Source organism: Aquarana catesbeiana, linkage group LG04, assembly GCF_042186555.1.
Source record: "Aquarana catesbeiana isolate 2022-GZ linkage group LG04, ASM4218655v1, whole genome shotgun sequence".
Taxonomy (NCBI): Eukaryota; Metazoa; Chordata; class Amphibia; order Anura; family Ranidae; genus Aquarana; species Aquarana catesbeiana.
Window position 1 is genome coordinate 202,864,054 of NC_133327.1, and position 26,133 is coordinate 202,890,186.

A 26,133-nucleotide genomic window follows, 5' to 3' on the forward strand; every position below is an offset into this window, starting at 1 on the left:
AACTATCCCCTATTTTGTAAATGCTATAACTTTTGAGCAAACCAATAAACGCTTATTGCGATTTTTTATTTTTTTTAACCAAAAATATGTTGAAGAATACGTATCGGCCTAAACTGAGGAAAAAAAATGTTTTTTTAATAATTTTTTCGGGATATTTATTATAGCAAAAAGTAAAAAATAATGCGTTTTTTTCAAAATTGTCGCTATTTTTTTGTTTATAGCGCAATTAATAAACAGAGGTGATCAAATGCCACCAAAAGAAAGCTCTATTTGTGGGGAAAAAAAGGACATCAATTTTGTTTGGGAGCCACGTCGCACGACCGCGCAATTGTCAGTTAAAGCAACGCAGTGCCGAATCGCAAAAAGTGCTCTGGTCAGGAAGGGGGTAAATTCTTCCGGGGCTGAAGTGGTTAATACATTAAGGTGAAAAACCTGGAGACTTTATAAATAACAAGTTAAAGAGGTTGTATACTGTTGGAAAGTTCTTACACTTGTCTACCTGCTGTGGTAGTCATCCATATTGTGCCCTGGAGTAAGTTTTTAGTCAAATCAAAAATGGCTACATTTTTACATTGTTTCGCTGCCTCTCTTCCGTCAATAAAACCGTGCATATTGCCAAAAAAAATGTCCTCTACATGGTGGCTTTGCATTGCTACTGGTCAGTGCTACCCATTGTACAGTGCAGTTCAGAATTATTGAAGACAGGATACTCAATATGTGGCTGATATGCTATCTCAGTGGTTGGTAATTGAGTATGAGTATTTACAATGAGCCATAGAGGAAACTGTCTAGTGGCTAATCTAGAAATATACAGTTTACATTTTTTTTACTATTGTAACACAAATATGTAAAAATGTTATGTGTATGTATTCATGGCTAGCTCTCCCACTCATTTGATGAGGCTGTCAGATATTTGCCTCCAGTGCCACCTGCATGTGAAATACTGGTATTGCTAATCTCGAATTCCCTAGTTCACGCCAATAATTCCAGATTTTCTGGAGCCCATTTTAAAATGTTAACATTAATATTTTCTTGAGAACCTATAAGTTTGTGTAGTTTTGACTTTTTTAAGTGCTGCTTTAAACAATGCACCTCCCCCTTCCCATTCTGCTACAGTTTATTAACTATGGTGGTTATTAAAGTATATCTGTTTGTTGATGTTTTCTCCTGATAGAGCCTTTCTGTCATTTTTTTTTTTTTTTTTACACCATGCTATACCCTTCATTATTTATTCCCAATGCAAGCTGAAGAAGGATTGTTTCCCACAGTGGCATATCTTTTTGTCACATCTTTTTTACTAATCTGACTGCATTTCACCATTGTTTATGCTTCACGTTGACATTGCTGTTTGTGTCAACGTTAAAGAATATGTCAACCCAGAATTTTATATTCTTGATATGTGCCTGCTGAATCATGTACTTGAAAATATATCCTGTTCTCTTTGTGAAATACCTGGTGTGCCTACCAGTCACTCTGCTTTCCTATTAAAAACTGACCACACTTGATCTAAGGCAGGGGTCTCAAACTGGTGTGAAGCATTGCAAGGCTGACAGTTACAAGCATGACTCCCACAGACAGAGGCATGATGGGACTTGTAGTTTTACAACAGCTGGGGGGCCGCCAGTTTGAGACCCCTGATCTAAGGTGTGTGCGGTGATCCTTGGTTTTGCAGACATTTCCCAGGAAAATTATCTGCTGCATGTCTGCTACACCTTAGCACATTATCACTGCGGAAATATCGTACATCTCTAGCAATACTTACTATATGCCGCCAGGCCCTGTATCCCTTCCAACTTGAAATCAGAACAGACTCCTTCAACTAGCCAATGGATCAAAGCAGTAAACGATATTACCACTATGGGTGTCCCTGTGCCACCATGCTGAATGTTTCTGAAAGACATGGTTCTATTGGACACAGTTCCAATACTCCATGGCGTACAAAAGATATCCTGGCATCAGACCCCTCCTTGAAAGTGATCTCGATGGTTGGTGACCACCCCTCCCCTTTCCCACCACCCCCCTCCCCCTTTCTTTGGTTTGTTTTCTAGCTGTGCTGAGAACTCGGCCTGCTCTCCTGCAATGATCAGACTTGTCCTGACATGCCCCCCTGCACAGCCATTCACTGGGAAGACCAGTATACTTGCGCTTTTCCTCCCCAGCTCTCTAAGATCATGATGCAGCTGAGAACAGAGGGTATGTCATCACTCATAAAAAAAGAAAAAGGGGGAGTGGGGGGATTGTGTGTGTGTGTGTGTGTGTGTGTGTGTGTGTGTATGTATGTGTGTATGTATGTGTGTATGTATGTGTGTATATATGTAATTTATATATATTTTTTTTTTTTTTTTGTACGTATACAAAAATGTCTTGCCCTTCATTTTCTATTTTAAAGGTAATGGGTTGTTTTAGAAGGTAAGGACTCACAGATGTTTTAAAGTGGTTGTAAAGGCTCAAGATTTTTTACCTTCATACATTCTACACATGAAGGTAAAAACCTTCTGTGTGCTGCTCCCCCTAATACTTGAGCTCTATCTCGATCCAGCGATGGGCATGAGAGCAGTGGCTGTCCCTGGTCTCTTCCTCTTCATTGGCTGAGACAGGAGCGTGAGCCATTGGCTCCCGCTACTGTCAATCACAGCCAGTGAGCCAATGAGAGAGTGGGAACGGGGCTGAGCAGCGCTCCTTGTGTGAATGGACAGCTTGCTATGGGGGCAGGAGGGAGGGGCCAGGAGTGTCGGCAGGGGACCCCAGAATAAGAGGATCAGGCTGCCCTGTGCAAAACCTGTGCACAGAGCGGGTAAGTATGACATGTTTGTCATTAAAGGCGCATTTTGTTTTTTTTCTTTTATATCACTTTAAATTGGTAGACAAGTAGAGTGTTTGTGATGAATTAGGATAAAATGCATTAACAAAGAGCAGTCTGTAAATAGGCCTTCTGAGTGCTACTTCTACAACAAGATGAGTAGCAACAATAACAGATTGGCTTGGGATGAAGGGGCATTGAGGGTTTACTACACATATGGGTTCAATCTTATTGTTTTTAAAAAGCCTTTTGAATGGTCTAGTTTGTGACTTCTTTCTTGAATACATTAGACTTGACAACCCAACTTTTTATTGCCCTAATAAAGAGGATAAGTGGCTTCACCTCTTGCCTGAAAATGAACCTTCTCTAGCTTAATTTTTTCAAATTCAGAATAAAGTCTAAGCAAATTTCAGGGTCAGTTTCCATGGAACATACAACCCATTGATTTTCAGTGCTTTCATGTTTATCAAAGCTGAAAGGAAATGTGAGCACATATTTAAGTTTTATGTTAGAAGAAATACTAAAGATATTTTGATGTTACTGTGCATGTGTTTCCATATTTTTGTTCTATTCAATATACAGAATTGTAGCTTACCCAGTAGAAGCAGCTGTCATTGGGTCCATATTTTGTTTGCTGCTACACAGCTGTTCAGATAGCATAACACCCACATAAAGATTGCATTACTTTCAATGACTCATAGACTTGCATTGTATAAGAAGGAGCAGCAAAATGCAACTGCTGTGTAGAAACGGTGCTTGTGTTTGTAATGAGCAAACATGGATTGCTGTCACCATGTCAACTTGTGTATATAAACACATAAGATTTAGATCATTAACACATACTGATAAGATTTAAATCAAGATGGTCTCTTCTCTCCTATATGTATATAATGAAAAAAAAAAAATTCTTTTCTCCCTCAGTTACAGAAGTTGATGGGAGCACATATTGGCGACATCCGTTTAACAGCTTGTTTCATCCTAAACAACTAGAGGAGTTCATTGTGATGGACGTAGATATTGTTAGAGACCGGAAACAAGGAGCAGGCGCTGGAATGAGATCAAATAAGGTATAACTCCACTTCTGTTTTTTTTTTTTTTTTTCCCCCAGCAAGCTTTTTCATGGCCCATCACCCTGTTTATGTGAACCATGTTATATGCCAGTGGATCTCAACCACTAGGCTCTAACTCCCTTCTGCCATTCTGTGCACTCTTGGAACACTCAACACTTGCTGTGAGAAATTACAGCTTAAAGAGTAATTCCAGACAATGCTATGTTATACATAGTTACATTGTTCCTGCTTAACCAGTGTAACTATGTATATACCATAGCTAGTCAATCCCCTTGGAAGCTGGAAATCAGAGATATAGACACTACTACTTCAGTGATCCTCCACTTTCTGGGTCCTGCAACGAGTGGCTGCACTCTTGCTTACTTGAACACAGAAGGTCAGCCTCCTGACACGAGTAGCATTAAGAGAATTCTTTGCATTTTCCGAATAAAGCTTTCTCTGATGGACAAGGTGGGGAGGTGACATCACAATTTCTACCTTGTCCAATCAGAGAACACTTTGCATCTTTGCATTCATTCAGAAAATGCACGGGACCCAGAAGCAAGTGGCGTAATGCTGTCTATTTCAGGGATTTCCAGCTGCCACGGGCATTGGTCAGGTATGGTATACACCTAGTTAGGATGGTCCAAGCTGGACCAATGTAACGATGTATTATAAAGCCATACCTGGAATTTTTCTTCTTTAAATTAACGAAATACACTCAACGGCCACTTTATTAGGTACACCTGTTCAATTGCTTGGTAGCACAAACTGGCAGCAACTCAATGCGTTTAGCAAGTCGTCTTCACATCTAGATGCCTAAAGTTCAAACAGAGCATCAGAATGGTTAAGAAAGGGGATTTAAGTGACTTTGAATGTGGCATGGTTGTTGGTGCCAGACGGGCTGGTCAAAGTATTCCAAAAAATGCTGATCTACTGGGAATTTCATGTATAACCATCTCTAGAGTTCACAGAGTGGTCCGAAAAAGAGAAAATATCCAGTGAGCAGCAGTTGTGTGGATGAAAATGCCTGGTTGATGCAGAGGAAAATGGGCAGACTGGTTGGAGATGATAGAAAGGCAGCAGTAACTCAAATAACCACTTGTTACAACCAAGGTATGCAGAATATCTCTAATGCACAACACATTGAACCTTGAAGCAGACTACAGTAGCAAAAGTCCGCACCAGGTGCCACTCCTGTCAGCTAAGAACAGGTAACTGAGGCTACAATTCGCACAGGCTCACCAATATTGGACAATAGAAGTTTGGAAAAACATTGACTGGTCTGATGAGTCTCAATTTCAGCTGCAACATTCAAGTGGTAGGGTGAGAATTTGGTGTAAACAGCATGAAATCATGGATCCATCCTGCCTTGTATCAATGGTTCAAGCTGCTGGTGATGGTGTGGGGGATATTTTGTTGGCACACATTGGGCCCCTTAGTACTGATTGAGCATCATTTAAACGCTGCGGCCTACCTGAGTATTGTTGCTGACCATGTCCATCTCTTTATGTGTACTCATCTTCTGATGGCTACTTCCAGCAGGATAATGTACCATGTCACAAAGCTCAAATCATCTCACCACTGGTTTCTTGAACATGACAGTAAGTTCACTGTACTCCAGTGGCCTCCACTGTCACCAGATCTTATCCAGTAGAGCACCTTTGGGATGTGGTGAAATGGGAGATTCGCATCATGGATGTGCAACCGACAAATCTGCAGCAACTGCGTGATGTTATCATGACAATATGGACCAAAATCTCTGAGGAATATTTCCAACACCTTGTTGAATCTATGCCATGAAGAATCAGGGCAGTTCTGAAAGCAGAAGGGGGTCCAACCCGGTTCTAGCAAGATGAACCTAATAAAGTGGCCGGTGAGTGTAGATGTCCCTCAGTTCACTGAGTGTAATGTGTGAACATAACTTGTAACCAGACACTTTTAAACTGCAGCCGATCAGCAGAGTTCTGGCACTACCACATGACAGCATTATTTAGATCTTACTGATTGACTGCTATTTCAGGGTGTCTGGTTAATTGTTGTGATTACACAGTACAATCCATGAACTGCAGGACTGCACATATTTCATTAATTTAGGCTGTGATTTGCGTTTGCCCTGGAAAGTGGCAAGTCCTATAGTAATGTGATTATGCCTCCTGTGTGTCCCTTTGTCAGTCACACAGTGCTCCTCTCGGTCTCCAGCTTGTCCCTTCCTTGCTTCTCCTTTCTAGTCCTCCCATTCAGCTCAGGCTGTGCTCCTGAGACCTGCCAGGTACTGGTGGAAGAATGAGAGCTTGCCAAGCAGCACCTAGTTGCAGGATGCCACCTGTACAGATTTGCACCACCTGCATTCTCCCAGCCCTTCCTCCACTCCACAGCTTATTATCCGTAGGATAGGGAGCTGCAGGCTCCGAGAAGATTCTCTGCTTGCCTTCTTCTCTAATAATCCCTCCTGCAGCCAGGTAAATGACTCTGGAATGTATAACTCCTAAAGGTCAATGAGACATTGATTGAGGGAGCCAGAAAGAGAAGAAAAGACAAAATGAGAAGTGAGACAGAAGAAAGGCCATGGGAAAAAACAAAGCTTCCAATAGCCTTGTAATTTGTATTTAATTTACTGTAACTCATATTTTCAACATAATACTGCTTTTTTTATATACTTTAAATAAGTATTTTGCATTCCTATACCTTTTAGGTCTCTGTTACTCAGGCAGCAGTGGTTTTTTTTATATAGCCAATTGGGGATTTTGCATGGAAACCTCATGCCACAACTGCAGGCCAAGCATTTGGTTAATGGTTGCCACACATTTACGGTGTCACCTGTCAAACTCAGCATGCCAAGTTACATTTCCTGTTGCCCCTGAAAACAAAACATCACACCTGTGTACTAGGGTTGTCCCGATACCACTTTTTCAGGACCAAGTACAAGTACCGATACTTTTTTCAAGTACTCGCCGATACCGATTACCGATACTTTTTTTTTGAATGTCACGTGACAGTGTTTTTTTTTTTTTTTTTTTTTTTTTTTAAACAGTGCTTTCTTTTTTTTCGGGGGGGGGGTGAACGGTGTATGTGTGTGTGTGTGTGTGTGTGTGTTTTTTTATTTTTTTTATTTACAATTTTTATTTTTTACAATAATATTTTTTTTATTCTTTATTGCAATATGTTTTTTAATCAGCCCTGTTGGGGGGCTTTGGTGAGATATCAGGGGTCTTAACAGACCTCTGATATCTCCCCCTTGAGACAGAGAAAGAGGCCGAGGATAGAGATTCCCCAGTCCCTTTCTCTGCAGCCTCAGCTGCACTGAGAATGAATGGAGAGAAGACAGCGGCTCCTCTATTCATAAACTGACACATCGTAATCACAGGAGGTTACAATGTTTCAGTTATGTGAATGGACAGAGTCAGCTGACTCTGTCCGTTCACAAAGGAAGGTGGAGGACAGCACAACGGAGGGGGACAGCGGAGAGGCACAGAAGAACGGAGGGGACAGCGAAGGGGGACAGAGAAGGAGAGAGGAATGGCGGAAAGGAGGGGGCATGGAGGAGGATGCAGTGACAGTCAGCGGTGACCGATCACCACTGTATGTCACTAAAGCCACTGAAAGCCGCTGGGGGAGAATCTTGTAACGCCCCCATGCGCCGATCACAGCTGTCCTCTAGGTATCGGGGCAGCATCGGGAGCATTTGCCCGAGTACAAGTACTTGGGCAAATGCTCGGTATCGGTGTACAGTATCTTTTGGCTACATATTTTGTTTTCAGTGTTTGCCTGTGTAGTAGAGGCCTTATTGTACCAGTAAAAACGTTTTATTTACTGCTGGGGCATGGAAGGTTTTAGAAGAATTTACTGGACCCTGGTCTCAGAAAGGTTGGAAACGTTTGTTCTGTGCCATTGCTACCAGTGCTGGGTACAAATCGCTAGTCTAATTCAAGATACTTGACCCTCCCTCCCATATTGTAAGCTTGCTCTAAAGAGCAGGGCCCTCTGATTCCCCCCTGTATTGAATTGTATTGTAATTGTACTGTCTGCCCTAATGTTGTAAAGCGCTGCGTAAACTGTCGACGCTATATAAATCCTGTATAATAATAATAAAAGATTAGTCATTTTGTTTTTTAACGCTTTTATTGACAAGATGGGGTAAAAAAAAGACATGTTGGTACAATAACCAATATGCTCAACATGAGCACAAAGAATAAACAATTCAGTACACAATTACATATCATGTTGCAAGTTGCATTACAAAATTCCACGGTCCAGTTTCGGCATATCAAGGTACGTCCAATCACTCAGTAACCAGGTAAGGAAAGGTTGGGTACAAAGCAACTCACAAGTATAATCACATCCTAACTTGTAGATTGATTAGTCATATTTTTTAAGTCCTCAGACTATTAGCAAACAAAACAAAGGTGGGGCTCATCTGAAAGTATCAGTAGGATCAGAGTAAACATAAAAGTATCAGGTGAACAGGAACATTTTAAATCAATGTATGCATCTCACCTTTGCGAGTCGCGCTTGTAGAAATACAAAACCAAGACATCAGCACAGCCGTCCTGACGATAAAAAAACAAAGGCAGACATGTCAAAATCCGGTGCACAATGCTTAAATGTTGTGTGTACACAAAGGTGCACTAAAGACTACGCACCAAGGATCTTCAATGCCGGCCCCTTTAATTATCCATCCACCGGACAGAAAACGTGCAATCCATGCTATTTATGTGGCCTTTTGAGGAAGGCCATATAAAGTAAGGTAACCATGATGAGTTAGAAGTCGATGTTTTGAGAGTCTTGCTACATTACATGACGTTCCAGGTTGTTACACTTTGCAAATTATTTTTTCTCTGCTTTATTGAATGAAAGGTAACAAAACTTTCGAACAGTATTTTCAGAATGTTTTCTTACCCTTTTCCTGCATTGTGCTGATGTAACTCACTTTGCTCCTCCTCATCTGATTCCTTATTGAGTTCTGGCACCAAATGCATTGAGGTTCTGTCACAATCTGTATACAGTACAATGCACACATTTGCTGCCTGTGTATGTGCAGTATAACCTCATAGACTTCTATGGAGCTTGGAGCGTAGTTACTTTTGTTCATGTAATCGCAGAAAAATATATAATTTCCTTTCCATTTTCTTTTTACACAGCATACTCTTGCTGAAGTTTGGGTTCAAAAAACTTCTGAGATGAACACGAGCCAACAGTACCACTGTCGTACACACTTGGGACATCTGCTGAATCATGGGGACTTGGTCCAGGGGTATGCTATATTTTTTGTGTATATGATCTACATATATGGTTAGATAGGAAATTTCGAATTAGTGACTGTATAATGCAGAAAGAAATGAAATGCGTGCCAGACAAACTACAATCAATTCTTATTGCTTAAATACTTACCAGCTCCGTGCAATGGTTAAAGGAGCTTCTTTTCGGGTCCCCCGCTGGCTTTCCTGACTCCTCCCTCCACGAATATCCCCATAGAAAGACGCTTCCCATGGGGGCACTCGTGCGGGCTCGCTCCCAAGCCGGGCTGTTTGCGGCTGTTCAGACACACAACCTGGCTCAGCTTTGCTGCTCGGTCTCTGCTCATAGGTTTTGACTGAGAGCTGGCTCCCGCTGCTCTCAGCCAAGCCTATGAGAGCCGGGAGAGGGGAGAAGAGTTGCTGCAGAGTGCACAACACTGGACTGAGATTGGGCTCGGGAATATTTTTGCGGGGGGGTTTGTGGCTGCGAGGGGAGTTGCACTAGGGTAAAAAACCCTTTACCCTTATGTGAAGCATCACCCTTAAAACAACGGAAATTAAGGCATTTTTGAAAACAATTGTGTATACATGGAAAAAAGGTTTTTATACTGTTTCTTTTTCTAATTTTATTTAAAAAAAAAAAAAAAAAAAATAATATATATATATATATATATAGATATAGATATAGATATATATATATATATATATATATATATATATATATATATATATATATATATATATCTATATAGATATCTATATAGATAGATATCTATATAGATCTATATAGATATATATATAGATAGATATCTATATAGATCTATATATATATATATATATCTATATAGATATATAGATATATATCTATATAGATATATAGATATATATCTATATATCTATATAGATATATATATATATATTTATATATATATAATCTCTATTATATATTCTCCTCTGTCCTCAGATGCAAAGAGGCTTAGAGAGTTGGGGGAGGAGAAACAGCAGCACACTGGTCTTTCCAGTGAATATCTGTGCAGTCTGATCCTCTCCCGCGTCAGTGTCTCAGCTGGACTGACGTCACTGACACACGCAGGATGGAGCTCCATTCCATCTTCCTGCTGGGAGCTGTTGCGGCATTCATCCCCCTATACAGTTGTGCTCATAAGTTTACATACCCTGGCAGAATTTATGATTTGCCATGTTTGATGTCAATTTTGTTTGGGTGCAATGTTGCACGACCGCGCAATTGTCAGTTAAAGCAACGCAGTGCCGACTCGAAAAAAGTGCTCTGGTCAGGAAGGGGGTAAAATCTTCCAGGGCTGAAGCGGAGAAGGTGTTCATGTACAGGTCACCATACAATGGCAGGATGGAGATGAGGGGTTAATGTGCAGGACGGGGAAGGGGGGGTGGGGTGGTGAAAGGGTTTAAACAACAATCCCACAAAATAATAACTTGCCCACCTTGAATGTGATGCTGCTTACCTCCCTAGGATCCCTTCCTTCATTGTATTCGCCTTTGCCATCCTCTCTTGTGAGAAGTGCTCCCAAATGTTAACAGTAGGAGTGTTTACACTCTGGCTCTGTGCACTTTGGCAGTGATCTACACTGTCTCTAAAGATGGCATTGTGTGCACTCCTGGCACGCACACATTTTCTGTAGCAGGGATGTTTTTAAAAGTCCACTCAAACTGGCAGCACCCCTGAGCGGCCATGGTTTAGAAGTAGAAATAATATTTTTATTGTCAGACAAGGGTAAAAGAAAAGTAATTTGGTTGCATGTGCATTCATTTAAAGAGAACGAGTTGGTAGTTTGTGAATCAACTGTGGCTCCAATCACAGCTAAAAATATTCTGGATTGAAAGAGAAGTGCAGGATTAAAAAAAACGGTCCTGGCTGCATCTGTCCCTCACTACCCCTAAACCGAGAAGTGAGCGATCAAAAACTGCTGATCGCAGAGTTCTCGGATCTGCTTTGTGCATTCTGCCCCTCCAGTGTTTTTTTTCATAAATGCCTCGAACAGGAAAAAAAAATGCATTTTGGCCACTAGGTGGCATTGGTGATACAAGAACTACATAGATTATAGAAAATAGTGATTTTTATTCTAAATGAACATTCTATACATCGACCCCCTTAATGTCTTGGTGGCTATTCTGGCTCCTTACCCGGTCACTGAATTTTGGATGACTGCTTTCTCAGGGAGAATTTCCAGGTTTTTTTTTTTGTTTTTTGTTTTTTATAAAAACAATATATAATTGGTTTAACAGTACTCCAGTGGATATTCAAAGATATTGGTACAAAGTTCTAACTTGTGCTTTTCCATATTATTTTCACACTTTATTTTATTTTTTTTATTCATCATCATCATTATTATTATTAGATAGTCTTGGACTACATAATGATTAGACTTTGTAGAGATGAGACCGTGGTAATGGTTTTGCAGTTTAGCAAAGGGCATTGAGCATTTCTGACACTCAGAAATGCTGCAGGTTTTCAGCCTACAAAATGACTTTAGAGAGAAGTACATGTCTGCATTTGAATGCTCTTTATAGGGGATAAAACATGGGGAATGTGCATGTATTATGGAGATAAACTGCATATGTTTGTTTATTGCATTGACATATGCTTTAAACATATGTGGACTGAAAGTGATTGTAAAGGCTCGTTTTTTATTAAAAATAACAAACATGTAATACTTGCCTGCTCTGTTGTAGTGGACTTGCACAGAGCAGTCCTCTTCTCGAGTCCCTCTTCTGTGCTCCTGGCCCCTCCCTCCTGTTGGGTGCCCCAACAGCAAGCAGCTTGCTATGAGGCACCTGAGCTGAGCCATAGCTCCCTGTGTCCATTCAGACAGGGAGACAATTGTACCGCTGATTTATATCCTCATAAAGTGCCACATCCAAGAAGTCTAAGCAAAAGAAAATTTACCCCTAAGGTTGACTTTAAAGGCACTTGAAAGTATAAGTTACTTGGAAAAGTATAATTTATTTACACCCCTGAAGAAGGAGATACTGACACTCTGAAACGCGTTGGTCGAAGGAGGATCTCAGTTCTGCTTTGAATGTGGTGATCTTGCACACAGATCTGTAATCATTCCATTTCCACTGTGTTTTAAGTTTGTAATACTATGTTTAATACATTTTTACTTATCCAAGCAACTTTATACTTTCAAGTGTCTTTAAAGTTTTTCTTTTATTCAAACACGGAGCTGCAACCTGGCCCCACCCCCTGTCTATTTGCATTGGTTGACTGGCTTTGACAGCCACGGGAGCAAATGGTGCAGCGCTGTAGTCTCAGCTAATGAGGAGGGGAGTCTCGGATGGCCGAGACATTCCTACAACATCGCTGGAGCTAGAGGGACCTCAGGTAAGTATTGGGGGGGGGGGGGCTGAGGGGGCTGCTGCACACAGAAAGCTTTTTATCTCAATGCATAGAATGCATTAAGATAAAAAAAAAAACCTTCTGACTTTACAACCACTTTAAAGTGATTGTAAAGTCTTGTTTTGTTTTTTTTTTAGTTAAAAATACCAAACCTGTTATACTTGCCTGCCCTGTGCAGTGGATTTCTTCTTCGGTGCTCCTGACCCTGTTTTATATACATACCTTATTTTGGACCCAATGAAATCATTGTGCTTCTCTATGTGGTGCAGGCAGCTCATGGTTGGGGGGCACAGCAGGGTTCTGTACATAGCTTTGTGAAAACATCAAAGCACTCTGCCTCAGTACTCCTCTCGAGCCCTCAGCTCTGCTTTATTCAGCCTGGCATGCAAAGTAATTGCTTGGGGGGTCTTGCCTAGTCAGACATTTTTTAGGTTTCTGAAGTGTTTTGTCCATCAGTGGTTAAGTAGCGTTTGTCTGGCCTTGATGAAGCAGACATTTAAGTCTGACGTTTGACATTATGAGCCTGATCTGACCTAAAAGAAGCAGGGACTTCAAATCTCTATAGTATAGTTCAAAGAGCAGTGCCTGACTGTAAGCTCAGCTTAGTGGACATGCCAATGACATTTGTAAATAAAACCTTTCTATCTGTGACGTCACCACTTTCTTCTCTATGCAATGCAAGCAGATCATGGCTGTTGGGAGGGGATGGCAGGTTGCTGTACATAGCTTCTTGAAAATATTTCAGCCCTCCGGTGCACATACGTTTACCTGCACCAAAAATGCAAAACTATGAAGAGGGATGTGCAAGTTTTTGTTTCTAGCTTGAAGCAGGCAGGAAAATCTTGTGATCTTCTGCTATGTCACTAATTAAAATGAATTTTCTAATTTTCAGAATATACTGTATACTACAAGCAACTACAAAAGTGCAATTTAACCAATAAACAAAAATCTGGGTTCAATGTGCATCTCTTTATTTCCAAAGAGCCCCTTCTTTATAAATGAGACACACATATTTTTATTCAGTTCAAGCATTCTTCTTGGTCTATAGATAGCTGCAACATTTTAAAATAATTGCTAACTGTGTTTTCTGCTAAAAAAAAAAAAAACAGTTGTATTGCTACATATAGAATGCATTCTGTGATCTGCTATGCAAAACGACTGTTTACCTACAGTAAACTCCATAGGGCATATTCGTGTTTTATTTTAGAACAGTTTGTGTGCCCTGTAGTGCTGGCTGTCATGTCTGTTCCTGAGCAGTTTGTTATTTGGAGTGCTCAGAGACTCCGTTCCCATTGGAGTGTGTGTGGGTGTACTGCTAAATTACACACACCTCCCAGGCATCCCGGCACTGCTTTTCCCTAATGATCTGCTTTGTTCAGCTACTTGCAGATAATACTAAGCTTAGCAGAATAAGTTTTCCAAGTTTAAAGTTGTCGGTATTGTTTGTGTTTCTGATACTTCATCTGGAATTGTAAATCCTTTTTTTTATTTTGCAAATCCTTTCTTTTAGATTTGATCTGGCAAACTGTAATTTAAATGATGAGTTTATTAACAAGATGAACCCCCATAACGTTCCTGATGTGGTAAGTCAAGTTCTATCCCCTAGATGGCGCACTCTGCTTATAAATACATGATCTTTAGTTTTAGCTATGACTCTTAAGAATTCTTCTCTAAACTATGGATTCTAATAAAAGTGCTAGCTATATTTATAGATAAAACCTGTTACAAACTTTGTCTCACTTTGGTTTAGGCCAGTGGTGGTCAGCTTTTCTGATACGAGGGCCTCAAATGCGGCCCCCAACATCACCAAAGGACCGCACATAAATTCAGAGAATATTCCCAGAGATGGCACACAACAGTATAGTCAGACTGCGGACATGATGCAGAAGATAGTCAGAGACTGTGGACATGATACAGGAGCGCATCAGGGACTGCAAACATAACACAGGAGAGGGTCAGAGATACAGGAGCGCATCAGGGACTGCAGACATAACACAGGAGAGGGTCAGAGATACAGGAGCGCATCAGGGACTGCAGACATAACACAGGAGAGGGTCAGAGATTGCGGACATGCTGCAGGAGAGGGTCAGAAACTGTGGACATGCTGTAGGAGTTATTGGAAGACTAGAAATCACTACTATAACAGTGAAAAGAGGAAAAGCAGATTAGTGTCTGCAGGGGCCATAAGGGGCAACATGCTGTGGGGGACCGGTCTAGCAACGCACAGGATCAGGTAAGTAAATTTAATTTTCCTAACCCCCCCCCCCCCCAGTCCTAAATGAGCATTTAACTCTTGCCGTGCAACTGCAGTTTCCTGCAGTTGAGCGTTCAATATAATGGGACCTCTAAACAGGTTTTTTTTTTTGTTTTGTTTTTTAATGACCCAGAAAGATGCCCATTCAGGGCAAAGTGGTGGATTATTTTGTAAAACAAAAAAAAAAAAACCTCCTATCTAAAAATACCTTCCTCACACTCCCTCGCCACTATATTTCTTGGTCTAAAATTTGACACAGTTACATATAGTTACATTAGTAGGTGAGGTTGAAGAAGACACAAGTCTATCAAGTCCAACCTATGTGTGTGATTATGTGTCAGTATTACATTGTATATCCCTGTATGTTGTGGTCGTTCAGGTGCTTATCTCCAGACCAGAGTCTTGTAGAGCGGGATAATTATTGTTTTATCTCTGGAGTTGATCCCCTTTTTAATGCATGCCAATATTCTGTTTGCTTTGTTAGCAGCAGCTTGGCATTGCATGTCATTGCTGAGCCTATCATCTACTAGGACCCCCAGGTCCTTTTCCATCCTAGATTCCTCCAGAGGTTCTCCCCCCAGTGTATAAATTGCATTCATATTTTTGCCACCCAAATGCATAATTTTACATTTTTCTACATTAAACCTTATTTGCCATGTAGTTAACCACCCCATTAATTTGTTCAGATCTTTTTGCAAGATTTCCACATCCTGCGGAGAAGGTATTGCCCTGCTTAGCATCATCCCCAAATACAGAGATTGAACTGTGTACCCCATCCTCCAGGTAGTTTATGAACAAATTTAATAGGATTGGCCCCAGCACAGAACCCTGGGGGACCCCACTACCCACCCCTGACCATTCTGAGTACCCCCCATTTATCACCACCCTCTGAACTCGCTGTTGTAGCCAGTTTTTAATCCATGTACTCACCCTATGGTCCATGCCAACGGACCTTATTTTGTACAGTAAACGTTTATGGGGAACTGTGTCAAATGCTTATGCAAAATACAGATATACCACGTCTATGGGCCTCTCTTTATCTTGATGGCAACTCACCTCCTCATAGAAGGTTAATAGATTGGTTTGGCAAGAACGATTCTTCATGAATCCATGCTGATTACTGCTAATGATACCGTTCTCATTACTAAAATCTTGTATATAGTCCCTTATCATCCCCTCCAAGAGCTTGCATACTATTGATGTTAGGCTAACTGGTCTGTAATTCCCAGGGATGTATTTTGGGCCCTTTTTAAATATTGGTGCTACATTGGCTTTTCTCCAATCAGCTGGTACCATTCCAGTCAGTAGACTGTCAGTAAAAATTATAAACAATGGTCTGGCAATTACTTGACTGAGTTCCCTAAGTACCCTCGGGTGCAAGCCATCTGGTCCCGGTGATTTATTAATGTTAAGTTTCCCAAGTCTAATTTTAATTCTGTTCTCCGTTAACCATGAAGGTGCTTCCTGTGATGTGTCATGAGGATAAACACTGCAGTTTTGGTTACTGAAGCCCCCCCCGATTCCCCCGTGAAGACTGAGGAGAATAAATTCAATACCTTCCCCATCTCCCCATCCTTTTTAACCAGATGTCCTTCCTCATTTTTTATGGAGCCAATGTGGTCTGTCCTCCCTTTTTTACTGTTTACATACTTAAAGAATTTCTTGGGATTTTTTTTGCTCTCCTCCACTGTGTCTTTCGTGTTCCATCTTAGCCGCCCTAATTGCACCCTTACATTTCCTGTTGCTTTCTTTATAAAGTCTGAATGCTGATGATGATCCCTCAACTTTGTATTTTTTGAAGGCCTTCTCCTTTGCTTTTATTTGCATTTTTACATTGGCGTTGAGCCATTCAGGACTTTTGTTTTGCTCTTTTAAATTTATTACCTAGTGGGGTGCATTGGCTAATGCCCTTATTTAATATGCTCTTAAAGCAAACCCATCTCTCCTCCGTGTTCTTTTGTTCCTAAGATTTTATCCCAATTTATGCCTTCTAGCAGGATTTGTAGTTTAGGGAAGTTGGCTTTTTTGAAATTCGGTGTCTATTCCCCTTTATGTTTCCTATTTGTGTGATTTATACTGAAGCCAATTGTCCTGTGATTGCTGTTTCCTAAATTGCCCCGTATTTCCACATCAGTGATCAGGTCTGTATTGTTGGTAATCAGTAGATCCAGTAACGCTTTATTTCTAGTTGGTACATCTACCATCTGATCCATGGAATTGTCCTGCAAGACATTTAGGAACTAGCAAGCCTTAGATGAATACGTAGTTCCCTCTGCCCAGTCTGTGTCTGGATGATTAAAATCCCCCATTATGATAATACTTCCCATCCTTCCTGCTAATCCAAATTGTGATAGGAGATCTGTCTCCCCTTCCTCCCTCAGGTTAGGGGGCCTATAGCATACTCCCAGTATTTTCCCCTTAGCTTTATCCCTTTGGAGCTCTACCCATAAGGATTCCACCTCCTCCCTAGCTCCCTTAGTGATGTCATCTCTCACATTCACTTGTACATTATTCTTGATATATAGGCATACCCCTCCCCCTTTTTTACCCTCTCTATCCCTGTGATAAAGGATATACCCTTGAATGGTTGCCAGCCAATCATGAGAGCTGTTGGACTAAGTCTCTGAAATTCCCACAAAATCCAAATCTTCCTCGTACAACATTATCTCTGGTTCACTCATCTTGTCCGCCAGGCTCCTGGCGTTGGTGAACCTGCCACGTATTTTAGACCGGTCGAATACTATCCCTTTATTGGGTGTTCCGAGATTGCAACTAGGATACAAAATAAGGTAGTACTGAGTATTACCAGGGAGACTTTTTAGGCTAAGAAACAGTGGAGAAGATATAGCAGTATAAAAAATATAAATTTATTGAAAAATACAAATATCTAAAAAACAAAATGACAGTTGTAACATAAAGCATCTATGATTATTGTGCAGTGAGACCTTGTATGTCTACGCGTTTCGCCGTTAGGCTTCCTCAGGACACGGCCAAGGTTCACAGATGAGACAGAGAAGGAAATATGTCTCTATCTTAAATTGAAATGCAAAAACATGAAAATCACGGTAGGATGAGAAAGTTCAATCAGCAGTTAGAAAGCATATTGAATATAGCTAAATATCTCAGCAGGGGCATGTAGATAGTGTTAATAATTATGGGAGCAGCCATTAGAGGGAGGAAAGCCAACACCGGATGCACCAATTAGAGCCAGGATTTAGTATCAGCAATGTTGAAGGCTCAATATAATCCCATTCTTGCATATTCAGGATACAAATACTCCAGCGTACCCCTGGGAGACAGCATTACACTGCACACACTGTGTGCAGGTAATGCTGTCTCCCAGGGGCACACTGGAGTATTTGTATCCTGAATATGCAAGAATGGGATTATATTGAGCCTTCAATGTCCTCAATGTTTTATGGACGTGGCTTATCTCTGGTGCACTTTCCTCCCCTTGTATTGCAACTAGAACTTGTTACTATACTTACCTTGGGTTTATGTGCTTTAGTCAAGCTACCAATAATGCCCCCGATACTACCCTCTGGAATATGTTTCGCACTGACTATCTCTACCTCTGGACCCAACCCCCCCCCCCCCCCCCGTTGCCTAGTTTAAAAACCCCTCTAACTTTTTGCCCGTCGTCACTCCCAGCAGATCTTCATTCTCCTCCTTTAGGTGCAGTCTGTCCCTTCTATAGTACTGGTGATCGACTGAGAAGTTGGCCCAGTCCTCCAAAAACCCAAACGCCTCCTTGCTACACCAGCTCCCCAGCCACTTGTTTACTTCAGTAATCTCCCTCTGCCTTTCTGATGTGGCTCGTGGTACCGGTAGTATTTCTGAGAATACTACCTTGGAGGTCCTTTTCCTCAATTTAGCTCCCAAGTCCCTAAAATCATTCTTTAGGACACTCCATCGGCCTCTGTCAGTTATGCCAACGTGCACCATGACAGCCGGGTCTTCTCCAGCTCCTCCCAGTAATCTGTCCACCAGATCCGTGATGTGCCAAACCCGAGTGCCCGGTAGACAACATACAGTTTGGCACTTCAGGTCTTTGTTACATATTGCCCGCTTTGTCCTTCTAAGAATTGAGTCCCCTTCCACCAGAATCTGTCTTTCCTTTACCTTCGCTCCCCTCCCACACTCACTGGAGGAGTTCTTCCCCCGGGAGCTAGGAGAGTCCCTCAGCTCCAGCAGTGCTGGTCCCTGACTGGTTTCACCAATGTCACTCGATGGAGCGTACTTATTGCGAATGCTCCAGCCCAGACCAGCCTCCCTGGCACTTTCCCCTCTACCCTTACTGACTGTCACCCATCTACTCATTTCTAGTGCCTGCACCTCTTTGTCTCCACCTGCCTCTGTGCTGGCCCCTGCCGGGTACGTTCCTGGCTCTCCGGGTCTTCTCAGTGCTGACAGTTGCTTCCCTAGATTCAGAACCTGGACTTCCAGGGAAACAATGTGATTACATTTTGCACAGTAGTATTCGCCCTCGATCGGATGATCAAGGAACGCATACATGTCGCAAGATGTACACCAAATCGCATCTCCACACCCGCTGGGCATTGTACTTACTAATTTAATGAGGATTGGGGATTATACCCTGTTCAAATTATCTAACAACTAGCTTCCTGACACTAATACTCAACAAGACAATACACAGGTACTCACAGACCCACGTGCACACACAATACACAGGTACTAACGATCCACACACTACTGGGACAACACTCAGGTACTCAATGCACAGGTACGCCCTGACACTAATACTAATAAAGCCCACATGTACTCGCAGTACTCATGTATTTACAATACACAGGTACTTTGACCCCTGTTATAACCTCCTGTTTTCCACTCTGATTTTTAACTCACCACTTAGTCTAGTTCCACTTGGTCTAAGTTCCAGCAACTCAAAGATCAGCAGGCTCAAAATGAGTTCTAGAGAAAGTTATATAGGCCTCAAGCACCTGTAGCCAATTAACCACTCCCCTTAATTAGTAGGCTGAAGGAAGCAAAGAAAAAAAAAGAGGCTGTTTAAAAAGTGACAGAAAAAGGTGTTAAAAAGCTGCAAGGAAAAGCCACAAAAAAAACCCTAAAAATGCAACCCAGCAATCGCCATGACACAAAAGCAAAACTTGTTTACACTCTCCACTCAAGGTCTCCACTGTTTAGCTTCCAACCAGCAAGTCTGGACATCTTAGATGGCTTTGGAGGATTATTGTCTTGATCCTCCTCATCAGTACTCAGACCTGGTGATTGGCTGCTCAGGCCTGAGCACTGCATCCTGGGAGGAAGTCATATACTCCCCCATATAATGTTACCAGTGGGTGTGATTTATTTAAGTCATTTTTTTTTTTTTTCTTATATGAGAACTTGTCAGTTTGCCCTAAGTGAATGTACAAATTGAATAATGTTTAGCATAATCATTCTTAAACCCCTTTCAAGTGGGTCTTAATGCTGGATGGCAGACAGACTTCCCGATCATATGAGTGTCTATCGCAATGATCACATGGTCAAGAGCCCAAACATAAACAAAGACTGAGAGCTGTCTGTCTGACATCTTGTTCGTTATGCTGGGATCTTGCTATGCTGCTCTTGGCACAGAAATCTCAGTACCCACAGAGGCATATGTGTGGCATATATTCCTTAAAGTGTTACTAAACCCAGTAATATGAAAATTGTTCATCTGCCCCCCAAAGTGCCCACAGCTTGTAAATCTTTACATTAAAATAGTGCCACTATATACCTTTTGGGCTGATCTGTATACCACGGTCACATGATACACTGCAGGGTCTGCCTGAGTGCTGAGTGTTCAGTTAGGAGGAGATTTTCACTACAGCCTGTGTCCTCATACTGTTATGGGAAGCGGATCATCCATCAATCAAGATGTGACATTCCACCCACTGTTATTTTTTAGTTACTGGGCATGGAGGAGGAGGGAGGGACTGGGCTGTCATTTAGGATCTGTATACTTGCCCACATGAGTGATGTCAATATCATGTGACCTGGCTAGCTCTGATCAACAAGGAAATGTTCTTTCCAGCAATAGAGACCAAACTGAGCGTGTGCAGTGTGTCTTATCTGGCCTTGCCAAGAGAGACAATGCAGAAGGGGGAGGATCTGTCCATACAGGATCAAAGAGCCTTTTTACACAATGCAGAGGATTAAAACCTTAAGTTCCACAGAATATAACAAGCATGGCAAATGAGGTTCAATGTAGAAAAATTTAAAATAATGCATTTGGGTGACAAAAATATGAATGCAATCTATACATTGGGGGGAGAACCTCTGGGGGAATCTAGGATGGAAAAGGACCTGGGGGTCCTAGTAGATGATAGGCTCAGCAATGCCAAGCTGCTGCTAACAAAGTAAACAGAATATTGTCTTGCATTAAAAAGGGGATCAACTCCAGAGATAAAATGATAATTCTCCCACTCTACAAGACTCTGGTCCGGCCGCACCTGGAGTATACTGTCCAGTTCTGGGCACCAGTCCTCAGGAAGGATGTACTGGAAATGGAGCGAGTACAAAGAAGGGCAACAAAGCTAATAAAGGGTCTGGAGGATCTTAGTTATGAGGAAAGGTTGCGAGCACTGAACTTATTCTCCCTGGAGAAGAGACACTTGAGGGGGATATGATTTCAATATACAAATACTGTACTGGTGACCCTACAATAGAAATAAAACTTTTTCGCAGAAGAGAGTTTAATAAGACTCGCGGCCACTCTAAAATTCTAAAATTAGAAGAAAATAGGTTTAACCTTAAACTACGTAGAGGGTTCTTTACTGTAAGAGCGGCAAGGATGTGGAATTCCCTTCCACAGGCGGTGGTCTCACCAGGGAGCATCGATAGCTTCAAGAAACTATTAGATAAGCACCTGAATGACCACGACATACAGGGATATACAATGTAATACTGACACATAATCACACATAAGTTGGACTTGATGGACTTGTGTCTTTTTTCAACCTCACCTACTATGTAACTATGTACTATGTAACTATGTAAGCATGCTATTCTGCACATACAGACAGATTTTACTGTTGGGACCCACCTGCCCTGCTGCCACACATTTGCGTTATGATCTGTTAATATTTTTCCAGCATGCATCATGCAAGTTCCTTAAAGTGGTAGTAAACCGCACCAGAAAAAAAAAAAAAGAATTGGACCCCGAGCAGTTTAAAGGGGTTGTAAACTGTCGTGTTTTTTGCATTAAGGTGAAAAAACGTCTTACACTGACCAGCCCCCTGTTTTTCTCACCTGAGCCCTTTTTTTTTTACTTGGCAGAGACACACTCACCTTCTCTGCCCGGGGTTCTCGGCTCTTGATTGGATAGATTGATAGCAGTGCAGCCATTGACGTGGGCACCAGGGGGCGGGGCCGAGTCCGGCATTCTGTGTCTATGCACACAAATGCTGGACTCGGGAGAGCGCCTGCAAGGTAACCCCCAGGGAGAGTGCTTCTCCCATGGGATTTACCGATGCGAGGAGGAGCCGCAAGATCCCAGAAGACGAGGTGTGGGGCCACACTGCAAAACATACTGCACAGTGGAGGTAAGTGTGATATGTTTGTTATTTAAAAAAAAATAAGGGTTAAAAGGGTTACAATCACTTTAAGTCATAATATGCTAGTATGCACTGCATACTAGCACATTATGACAGAGTTACCTAAAAACGAAGCCCTCTAGCACCACACTGTAACTTCTGTAGGTGCTTCCATCTTCACCTGGTCTTCTTGCTGGGTTTGCTGGCTCCGGCTGTATGAATGGCTGAGCTGTAATGACGTTACTCCTGCACATGCATGTGGGATTTATGGCTATGGCACATAATTCTAAACGGACAGCACGGTCCATTCAGAGACCAGTGCACATGTGTTGTTGTCACCGGCTGCTGCTAGAGTTAATATCTCCTAAACGGTGCATATTTAGGAGATATTTACTGTGCCTATAGGTAAGCCTTATTATAGGCTTACCTATAGGTAAAAAGCAAATACGTGAGTTTACTACTACTTTAACATCAGTTTTGATACTGTTTGGAACTGCTACAGTTAATCCACACTGACTAGAATAATTTGGCTTTGCATTGCTTCATTAAACTCCAGCTGACTTGGTCACAAACGGATAAAGATTGTCTTTTCATATGATTGTTTTTCTGATTGTAGTGACAATAATATTCCAGAGTATTTTTCTGGTATTAGGTAAAAGACTATGACACTTAACATAGTCTATTAGGAGCACAAGCCTTAGCAGTTCAATTGTTTCTTCACAGAAATTTGAACAAGATATGCAGCTACTTCTCAGTTTGTATGAACACTTTTCATGGTGCCAAAATGTTCTCATTTTGAATTCTGGCTCTTCATTTGCTGCATGCTTATCCAGGGTCTGTAATGCAAATAATTAAAGTCACACACAGCCCAGCAAGTAGCATCTTTAGAAAAATCCAGTACTGGCAACCCATTGAGCCCATGTATTTCACTCTTCCCATCTCATACAGATACTAATCAAGAAGATCTATAATCGTGCCAGAAGGCAGAAAAGGAGAAACTGGAAGTTGAAGGAGCTGGAGAGAGACAGAGAAGGCACAGACACAGATGATGAAAGGTCTCTATTCACTGAGCATGTGGCTCACATTTGTGTGTTGACGTATATTTGTCTATTTTGTGTGACTTGGTCCTTTCTACAGAATCAAAGTGCTAATCATCTCCATTGCCAGCATGTGGCATTTATAAGGAAAATATCTCTATTTAAACTTCAGCTGTTTTGGCTTAATTATATTTACCTCATTGCTAAAGATAATAGGTATTTATTCATGGATAATTTTGAATAGAATTCTGCAGAGATTTATGTTCACTATTGGCATAGTGTCTGGCAGGCCCTGCAGTGCGCCTTGTTTTCCTTTTTGACATAACTTCACCAAACACATAAGAAAATAAGCAATCATTAGTGCAACATTAGGATAAGAATGATTGGGTTTATGCACATATAAAATGGTGTGTGTGTGTATATATACAGTATAATATAGATCGATCTTCTCAGGGTATTGGCACAAGTGTGGTTTGTTTTTCCAGTGGGTTCAGTCCACGCTAGAAATACTATTCAGGGCTTGATGGCCCACTTTTATTCAAAATAAAAATATTAGTTCAGCAAAATACATTGGTGACCTCACAGAGGTTTCCAACATGAAAATGATATTCAGCCTCCTGGCACTCTCTCCCAGCACCGCTGCTCTGGCCTTAACCTTTAGTCTGGTCACACAAACCAACTCACAGCAGGCTTGTGCTTACATATAACTCTGCACCTTTCTCAGTTCTCTATGCACACTCACCGGGCTGATGGTGGATACATACACACTTGGTTGCAGCCTTGCGGACCTTCGGAGAGGCATGGAGCCCTGAGATGCTGCTATGCCCTTCATTATAACACGTTTGCACACTTATGTATTCACCAGCAAGACCCTGACAGAGAATTAGAGGCTTCTTCCCTCCCAAAGCTCTTCGAAGTCTCTGGACTCCAGACCCTAATTTGGGAATAACAAAACCCAGGGAAAACAGAAAACCTAGTTTTTTACACTCAGAAACAACCCTCTGGGGACCCTCAGTCATGTGAGATCTCTGTGTTGTCTTTAATCTCTCTACTGCAGTGGCAGGACTTTGCTATATATATATATATATATATATATATATATATATATATATATATATATATATATATATATATATATATATATATTTATATAATGCTTTTAGAAATAAAAGTGTTAGTAGTTTATTTCTATTCGTTGACAAAATGGAAAGTAAATGAACAGAAGAGAAATCCATATCAAACCAATGTTTGATGTGACCTCCCTTTACACTCAAAACAGCGTTAATGTTTCTAGGTACACTTGCACACCATTGAAGAAGAATCCAGTCACGTCACATTTTATAGCCAAGTGACATACTGCAAACTTATAGCGTGGTCTGCATTTTATGAATTGCCCATAAAAATGCAGGTTCCGGTGTGAAATAATACCTTGGTATATAGTGAATAACAATATCTGCTCTCCATCAAAAAATAGGCGCCTAAGAATTAAGGGAAGTATCTATCTGTCTGTCTGTCTTCATACGTGATAGAGACAGTAGAAATGTGATTTGTTTTTGCTTGAGTTTATTAACAATTTCTTCAGAATGTTCCTCTTCAGATATTATTGTAAGGGGCGGTTGGATGTGCTGGCTGAAAGGTCATGTGTATGACCACTTGTACATCCCTGGTGGTCTTAGCTAACATTGTCATACACGTTCAGCACAACTCCTCTATAATGTTTGATTTTAGCACTTGTTTACTGAAGGACTTTTTGTTCAGTCTGGTGACCTTTTGTGTTATGAAGATCAGTTTAAAGAGCTCTTCAGTGATTTCACTATTTACTTATTATCAGCGGTGGTTAAACAAACAAATGAAAACAAGTAGCTTTTTCACATGAAGCTCTGCACTTATTACTCCCTTCCAGATATATCTGTGACTTTTAATAATTAGCATATTGTGACAAATATATGCTTTCTGTTATAGCATCTAGTTGGTTATTCAATTCTTTAGGGTGTTTCATGCTGTTCAAATAGTGTATAGAATTGGAACTCTTTTAACACTGAACACAATGCAAAAAAGAATCCAGCTGTACATTAATCAAAATCATTAAATGCACTTTTATATTAATTGTACAGTACAGGACACAGGGCTGCGTTCCTAGACCATGGGCACAGCCTATTGCATTAGGATTTGCATCCCAAAGCTCAAACAAACGCGTGTGTGTGTGTGTGTGTGTGTGTGTGTGTGTGTGTGTGTAGATAGATATACTTTATCAATACATTTTACATTTATTAGAGCAGTGGACGGTGTCAGTAAGTAGAGTAGTGGACATGTCAATAGGGCAGAAGTTGGTGTCAGTAGAGCAATGGATGGTGTCAGTAGCAGGGGCAATCTGTGCTGCATGGGGTGATTACACTGGCAACAAACTTTGCTAGGGTTGCATACACACACTTTGTGAGACTCCATATTTTTTTTACTAATGTCCTTTGATGATGAACCACTTTTACTTCGGAGTTTTTTATTTTTTAAACCATTTCTTTTTTTCTTTAGACTCTTATGTTAAAATTTGACTGCTTATTGCCCTGGGTTATCTATCAATTTCCAGATCAGTTGCACTTGGTGTTTATCTTGGGGAATGTACCCAGACCCCACTGTAGTGTGGCTGGCCTGTAATGTTTTCTTCAGGCACTGGATCCTGCATTAGGGGTTTACCGGGTATGTTGTTGCAATGACATAGTTATTACCCAAATATGGAAGACCCCTTTGGGAGGGGAGATATGCCCACCGTGATGGGCGAAGCCTGGGAACTTAAAGAGCACAGCAGCATGGACTATGTAAGGCGGGATAAGACCGTATTGCCTCA

General features: G+C 41.3%; 1 protein-coding gene across 1 annotated transcript in view; it reads left to right on the forward strand.

Annotated features, from left to right (window-relative positions):
• The window catches only part of NMD3 (NMD3 ribosome export adaptor), a 108,559-nt gene that overhangs the window by 76,708 nt on the left and 5,718 nt on the right, over positions 1 to 26,133 (forward strand). The window contains exons 11-14 of the mRNA XM_073626117.1: positions 3,722 to 3,867; positions 8,991 to 9,103; positions 13,973 to 14,045; positions 23,203 to 23,309. Coding sequence (XP_073482218.1) covers positions 3,722 to 3,867; positions 8,991 to 9,103; positions 13,973 to 14,045; positions 23,203 to 23,309 — 439 coding nt within the window. The remainder of the gene's footprint in view (positions 1 to 3,721; positions 3,868 to 8,990; positions 9,104 to 13,972; positions 14,046 to 23,202; positions 23,310 to 26,133) is intronic.